The sequence below is a fragment of the Lepus europaeus genome, chromosome 7 (assembly GCF_033115175.1).
Source record: "Lepus europaeus isolate LE1 chromosome 7, mLepTim1.pri, whole genome shotgun sequence".
NCBI classification, from domain to species: domain Eukaryota; kingdom Metazoa; phylum Chordata; class Mammalia; order Lagomorpha; family Leporidae; genus Lepus; species Lepus europaeus.
This window is the reverse complement of record NC_084833.1, coordinates 112,542,780-112,551,019: the sequence shown is the minus strand read 5'-3', so window position 1 is coordinate 112,551,019 and position 8,240 is coordinate 112,542,780. Positions and strand designations below refer to the sequence as shown.

At 38.8% G+C, this 8,240-nt stretch overlaps 1 protein-coding gene across 1 annotated transcript; it reads right to left on the bottom strand.

The window, feature by feature from the left end:
- Positions 1–949: 949 nt before the first annotated feature.
- Positions 950–1,882, bottom strand: LOC133763518 (olfactory receptor 8B3-like). The gene has a single exon (XM_062197241.1). It carries the CDS (start codon positions 1,880–1,882, stop codon positions 950–952), a length of 933 nt encoding a protein of 310 aa, XP_062053225.1.
- Between the last annotated feature and the right edge of the window lie 6,358 nt (positions 1,883–8,240).

The following is an 8,240-nucleotide window of genomic DNA, read 5'->3' as shown; positions in this document are numbered from 1 at the left end:
TTCAGTACCAGTCATAGCATCACTTGGCTTTAGACGACACATTAGGGACAGATCCCACATGGGGTGTAAGTACACAGTGACTCCTGTTGCTGATTTAACAATTTGACACTCCTGTTCATGGCGTCAGTAATCTCCCTAGGCTCTAGTCATGAGTTGCCAGGGCTATGGAAGCCTTTAGAGTTCGCTGACTTTGATCTTATTCCGATAGGGTCATAGTCAAAGTGGAAGTTCTCTCCTCCCTTCGGAGAAGGGTACCTCCTTCTTTGATGGCCCCGTTCTTTCCACTGGGATCTCACTCACAGAGATCATTCATTTAGGTCTTTTTTTTTTTTTTCCCATGATATCTTGGCTTTCCATGCCTGCTATACTCTCATGGGCTCTTCAGCCAGATCTGAATGCCTTGAGGGCTGATTCTGAGGCCAGAGTGTTGTTTAGGACATCTAGGGACAGGTTTTGTGGGACAGTAGGTTAAGCCACGAAAGCCACCATCCCATACTGGAGCACTGATGAGTCAGGTCCCAAATGCTCCTTTTCCAATACAGCTCCCTACTAGGGCACTGGGAAAGCAACTGAAGATGGCCCAAGATTCATTTGCAGAATGAACCAGTCAACGGAAGATCTCTTTCTCTCTGTGTCTCTACCTCTATCTCTGTCATTCTGCCCTTCAAATGAATAAAATAAAATTTTTAAAAATGATGATTTATAAAAAAGACATGAATTTCTTCACTAGCATTATAACTTTAAAGGAAAAAAGAGAACGAAATTATATAATGTTATTGAAAGGAAAAAGATGAACTGCACAAAAAGTAGAATTAAATTATTGGGAGTAGACAAATGTCCTTTGCCATAGTAAAAAAGAAATAGAAAGAGACAGCTACAAAATATTGTGACTAAACATACAGAATTTTTCTGCTCTGTAATTACCAGCACAGAAAGATATTGCATCTGATCAAAACCTTCTCCTACTCAGAGTTCTTCGCATAGCAAGTTTAATATCTTTGTTCCTCAGGCTATAGATCAAGGGGTTCATCAAAGGAACTGTATTGGCATAAAATACAGAAGAGATTTTACCCTTATCCATTGACACAGCAGAAAACGGTTTGAGATACATAAATGCACCTGATCCAAAGAAAAGAGAAATAGCAATTATGTGAGAACTGCAGGTGCTGAAGGCTTTGGACCTGCCCCCAGTAGAACTGATGCGCAGGATGCTGGAGAGAATGAAACCGTAAGAAACAAAGATGGTGAGGCTGGGCATAATGATGTTGATGCCAACCACAATGAAAATCTCCACCTCATTGATATATGTGCTGGTGCAGGAGAGCTCAAGCAAAGGAAGCAGATCACAGAAGTAGTGGTTAATGGTGTTTGCATCACAGAAGGTCAGTCTCAGCATGCATCCAGTGTGGGCCATGGCACCTGAAAAAGCCATCAGGTATGAACCAAGCATAAGGCAGAAACAGACTTTTGGGGACATGGCTATGTTGTACAAAAGTGGGTTACAGATGGCCACATATCGGTCATAGGCCATTGATGTCAGCACATAACATTCAGAAATGGAAAAAAAGCAAAAAAAGTACAACTGGGTCATGCACCCCATGTAAGAGATCATATTCTTCTTTGATATGAAGTTCATCAACATTTTCGGTGTAAATACAGAAGAATAGCAGAGGTCTATGAAAGACAAGTTAAAGAGGAAAAAGTACATGGGAGTGTGCAGTTGTGAATTCAACCCAATTAAAATTATCAAGCCCAAATTTCCCCCCACAGTGAGCAGATACATGACGAGAAACAGGAAGAACAGGGGGAGTTGGAGATCTGGCCGGTCTGTTAACCCCACCAAGATGAATTCAGTCACAATAGAGACATTTCCAGAAGCCATTCTTCCCTAGGGGAACCTGTGGACACAGGGAAGAAAAAATAATGTTTGTAGGACAACTCAGCTCTTCCCACAATATTTGTCCCACAACATATGGTATTGTTGGGATTTCTGAGACTTAGCCCACCCTCAGCTCACAGGATCCACCTTTAGTACTACCCGGATACTGAGTGTCACTGTCTCCCTCTTAACAAGATAAGTATTGTGAAGTACATAACCAAGTTACCATTAGATGCCAGTGCTACCTTATGAAAACATGACAATTGAAAGCCAAGGAAAAAAAGAAGAAAAGTGGACCAGGATAGTATTGTCCTTCTATTTTCTTGACATTTCTTCCTTTACTTGCTCCCTCCTCTCACCAATAAAATTGGAGGCAGAGGCATTAACAACCTGGTCCTGGTCTCAAATACTGATTAGCCTCTGGTGGGGTGGAAACCAAGACCACTGTTTCTGAAACAAAGAGCAAGTGTCTACAAGAGGTTAATTCCCAATGTCACACACACAAAAAAAATGTCCTACAACTGGAAGAGTAAGTGTTTTATCCATGAAAGGGAGACTACTGCCAGATACTGCATTCCTGAGCACCCTGGTGTCTCTGCTCATGTGGACTGCCCTCTTGAACAGATTCTGATTCCAGTTTCCCTGAGTCATAAACTACACGAAAGGAAAAATAAAAGGGAACAGCTTAGATCCCCAGACTTCAATCTCAAAGCTAATGAGACAACAATATTCACAGAATCCAGGAACTCACCCTGCTTAGGCCAGGAATCCTTGATACTTTCCTATTGCTTATATACTGCTATTGTCCTGAATGGAAAACTTTAGGTCTTCAGGATTTGTTTTCTTTGACTCCAACATGAAGCCCAGATTATATTTCCAATATGCGCTGGAAATATTTATGAAATATGGATAGTAAATTTTGATTATGACTTTGAATCCTTTCACACATTAGAGAAAAATAAATTATTTCTCATTTTCACATTTGCCATTTGATAAGACACAGAAGACTTGATATGAGTTTAATGATATATTGCACTTGGTTATAAACCAGGGAGATGGCTCAGTCTCTTCTGTAGGGAGCAGATTCAAAGTCTAACAGAGAAATAGGAGAGACTATGTATAGTCTAGATCATAATCTGTCTTTAATTCCTTAGAGACTCACAATGTTTTCTCAGACTTTTCCCTTCACCCTAGGGATTGTGCATCCCTCAAGGTAGAGCCCATAATAAGTTTTCATCTCTGTTCTGGTGAAATAGAAAGTCCTGGACCTTCTCCCCATCATAAACAAAGTAGTTCATTCATTCCTAGGCAGATTTCATTTTTGAGTATTCCAAACTACTTTTGATGTTCCTGCACCATAGCATAGAATTAAACCAATCACACTGAGTCTGGCAGAAAACTTATTTATTCTCATGCTGTAATCACTATTTTAATGTAGCACCATAGAACTGGGGGATAGAGGATGCTTCTCCTTTGAAATGTACATCCTATTCCCACCTTTTGCAGAGATGTTCCAGAAGACTGGCTTCTATCCATCCTGTTTAATAACACTGGCAGAACACAGGAAATGGTATACTCTGATCACCAGGGGCCAGTGGAAACAGAGAGGGCAGTTTTCAGTGGCAATCAGCACAGTCTGTTCTCTAAGCTCAGGACAAAGGCAGAAGCTGTAACATCCCTACCACCCTTTTTGCCCCTGGGTAGGGAAAGAGAGGCATTAAATTTCCAGTGCTCACCTTTTGGGGAGTATACTAGAAAAGGCAACTGACTACTATCTAGGTTATCTTGGAATGTGACAAATGATAGTATACTCTAGCTTCCTGGTCCAGTAGGGACACAGATAGTACTTTTGTGGTTTTTTTATTTTTTTTAATTTTTTTAAGTTTCTTATTCCCTGTTTATACGTTTCATACTCCATATTTGTTTTGTTTATACAGTATCATCTCATCTCTGTTTCTTTTTCTTTATTTTACTTATTTTAGATTTAGTGGCTTTTGGTTTTTTTAGTTTTTAACAGATTCAGTATAGTTCACAGATACAATTCTAAGAATATAATCTCCATTTCCTCTCTTTCTTTTTTAAGATTTATTTATTTTAAAGACAAAGTTACAGAGTCGCAGTGGAAAGGAGAGAGAGACAGAGACCTTCCATCCATTGGTTCACTCCCCAAATGGCTGCAATGGCCAGAGCTGGGCCAATTCGAAGCCAGGAGCCAAGAGCTTCTTCCTTGTCTGCCATGTGGATGCAGGGGCCCAAAGACTTGGGCCACCTTTTTCTGCTTTCCCAGACCATAACACAGAACTGGATCAGAAGTGGAGCAGCTGGGACTCCAACTGGTACCCATATGAGTTTACTGGCACAGCTGGAGGTGGCTTTACCCACTATGCCACAGCACTTGTCCCCAATTCACCACTTTCTCCCTCCCATCATCCCTCCCTGTCCCTTTCTTTCATTATTACATTCAATCTTTCTTCTTTTTGGTTAGTTTTTGAAATAGCATATTTTTCATTGACATTACGGTTGAGGGTTTAACACTCCACCAAATAAACTAGTAAAAAGCAAAAAAAAAAAAATCCCCTATTTTAGCAGAAAAATACGCAAGGGTTATAAGAAAAATTGAATAGAAATCTGGCCATTTCACCCACATGAAACACATTGTAGAGAAATTATAGGTCACTAAAACTATAGCAATGTAACTTTCTTAACCAATGATTTCACAAAGGTGTAGAACAAAGATTGACAAAATTATGTTTGCAGCAATACTGATGCACAAAGGCATTTCTTTTTTGATTTTTTTTATCTTTCTAATTTTAACTCCCATGTATAAGAAACAACATGAAGTGTTTGTCTTTCTGTGTCCCTATTTATTTCACTCAACATGATGTCCTCCAGTTGTATGCATTTTGTAAATTGGAATTTAATTCATTTATAGCTGAATAATATTCCATGTGTATACATACTTTATCCTTTCATCTGATATGGATTGAGTCCATATGTTGGATATTGTGAACAGTGCTGTTGTAGCTGTGATGGTGCAGGTGTCTCTTTGATACAACCTGTTCATGTCTTCTGGGTATAAACCCAAAGATAAGATTGTTGCAACATATGGCATATTTAGTTTCTTAAGAAATCTCCATACTGTTTTGCACAGTGGCTACACTGATTTATATTCCCTCCAAAATTTTGTTTGAGTGTTCCCATTTCTCCACATCTTTCCCAGCATTTGTCACTCTGTGTTTTGGATTTTAGCTACTCTGACAGGAGTGAGATGGTTTCTCATTGTGGTTTAGATTTTCATTGCCCTGATGGCTACTGATAGTTGGAGATTTTTTCATATATTTCTTAGCCATTTGTATTATTTCTTTTGAGAACTGTCTATTGAAGTTATTTGCCCAATTCTTAACTGTATTCATTGTTACCATTGTCGCTGAGTTTTTCAACTTGCTGATATATTCAAGACATCAATCCTTTGTGGGATAGGCAGCTCACAAATATTTCCCCATGTCTCTTCACTCTATTAATCACTTCCTTTGAGGTACAGAAGCCTCTGAGTTTGATGTAGTCCCACTTGTTTAGTTTTGCTTTTTATGCCTGGCTTTAGAGGTCTTATCCAAGAAGTCATCCCTTACACCAATGACTTGGAGTGCTTCCCTTCATTTCTTCCAGCAACTTCATAGTTTCAGGTCATAAATTTAGGTCTTTGATCAATCTTGAATTGATTTTTGTAAAGCTGAGATGTGTGGATCTAAGTTCATTGTTCTATATTTATACATCCAGTTCTGCCAATACCATTTGTCTGAGAGTGTTTTTGAATGACTCTACCATATCCCCTCCCTAAGGTTCATCACAGAGCTAACAGTTGAAAAATTCCAACTCCCAAGACAGAAATGTATCACATGTCCAGTGACCAGTTGTCTCTGTCCAGGACTGATCTAGATTATTCTGCACTACTACCTTGCCTCTTGAATCTCTTAAGTGAGAACCCTTCTGTATATGAAAAGGCATTTCCTGGATACTGTACTTGGGCCTTCATCATCAATATTTGCTTAAGAAGCTTTTCTTGTCCCACCTAACTAGAGCTCTAATCACAACTTTGTAAGTTTATTTGTATGAAAAATTTTATGTAAACACAGATACAAAGTTGTAAAAAATATACAGTTACACTAATTTTTTTGTTTTTTATAAACATCTATTATAGACAAAACTTACCCCTATTATAGATAAGTGTCTATTCACATTTGTACATTACAATTTTTTAATTAAACTTTTATTTAATGAATATAAATTTACAAAGTACAGCTTATGGGTTACAATGGCTTCCCCCTCCCAAAACTTTCCTCCCACCCACAACCCTCCCCCCTCCCGCTCCCTCTCCCCCTCTTATCACATCATGATTCATTTTCAATTCTCTTTATATACAAAAGATCAGTTTTGTATATATTAGGTAATGATTTCAACAGTTTTCCCCCATATAGCAACACAAAGTGAAAAAAAAATACTGTTGGAGTACTAGTTATAGCATTAAATAAGAGTGTACAGCACATTAAAGACAGAGATCCTACATAATATTTTTTTAAGATTAATTAATTTTCTATGCCATTTCCAATTTAACACCAGGTTTTTCCTTTTTTCATTTACAATTATCTTTATATACAGAAGATCAATTCAGTATGTAATTAGTAAAGATCTCATCAGTTTGTACCCACGCAGAAACACAAAGTGTAAAAATACTGTTTCAGTACTAGTTATAGCATCACTTTACATTAGACAACACATTAAGGACAGATCCCACATGGGATGTAAGTACACAGTGACTTCTGTTGCTGACTTAACAATTTGACACTCCTGTTCATGGCGTCAGTAATCTCCCTAGGCTCTAGTCATGAGTTGCCAGGGCTATGGAAGCCTTTAGAGTTCGCTGACTTTGATCTTGTTCCGGTAGGGTCACAGTCAAAGTGGAAGTTCTCTCCTCCCTTCAGAGAAAGGTACCTCCTTCTTTGATGGCCCCGTTCTTTCCATTGGGATCTCACTAACAGAGATCTTTCATTTAGGTCTTCTTCTTTTTTTCTTTTCCATAGTATCTTGGCTTTCCATGCCTACAATACTCTCATGGGCTCTTCAGCCAGATCCAAATGCCTTAAGGGCTGATTCTGAGGCCAGAGTGTTGTTTAGGACGTCTGCCATTCTATGAGTCTGCTGGGTATCCCGCTTTCCATGTTGGATCCTTCTCTCCCTTTTTGATTCTATCAGTTAGTATTAGCAGACACTTGTCTTGTTTGTGTGATACCTTTGATTTTTAGACCTATCTAAGCCATCGTATGTGAACTGAAATTGATCACTTGGACTAGTGCGATGGCATTGGTACATGCCACCTTGATGGGATTGTATTGGAATCCCCTGGCACATTTCTAACTCCATCATTTGGGGCAAGACTGATTGTGCATGTCCCAAATTGTGCATCTCCTCCCTCTCTTTTTCCACTCTGAAATTTAACAGGGATCACTTTTCAGTTAAAATTTAAACACCTAAGAATAATTGTGTGTTAATTACAGAGTTCAACCACTAGTACTAGAACAACAACAACAACAACAAATACTAAAAAGGATAAAGTATTACATTGTACATCTAGAGTCAGGACAAAAGCTGATCAGGTCATTGTTTCTTATAGTGTCCATTTCACTTCAACAGGTTTCCCCTTTGGTGCTCAGTTGTCGCCGATCAGGGAAAACAAATGATATTTGTCTCTTTGGGACTGGCTTAATTCACTCAGCATGATGTTTTCCAGATCCCTCCATCTTGTTTCAAATGACTGGGTTTCATTGTTCCTTACTGCTGTATAGTATTCTATGAAGTACATGTCCCATAATTTCTTTATCCAGTCTACTGTTGATGGGCATTTGGGTTGGTTCCAGGTCTTAGCTATTGTGAATTGAGCTGCAATAAACATTAATGTGCAGATGGCTTTTTTATTAGCCAAATTAATTTCCTTTGGGTAAATTCCAAGGAGTGGGATGGCTGGGTTGTATGGTAGGGTTATGTTCAGGTTTCTGAGGAATCTCGACTGAATTCCATAGTGGCTTAACCAGTTTGCATTCCCACCAACAGTGGGTTAGTGTCCCTTTTTCACCACATCCTCTCCAGCATCTATTGTTGGTAGATTTCTGGATGTGAGCCATTCTTACCGGGGTGAGGTGAAACCTCATTGTGGTTTTGATTTGCATTTCTCTGTTTGCTAGTGATCTTGAACATTTTTTCATGTGTCTGTTGGCCATTTGGATTTCCTCTTTTGAAAAATGTCTATTGAGGTCCTTGGCCCATCTCTTCAGTGGGTTGTTTGTTCTGTTGTTGTGGATTTTCTTGA

Coding starts and splice junctions, on each gene's coding strand:
- LOC133763518 (XM_062197241.1), bottom strand. CDS start 1,882: ATGGCTTCTGGAAATGTCTCTATTGTGACTGAATTCATCTTGGTGGGG.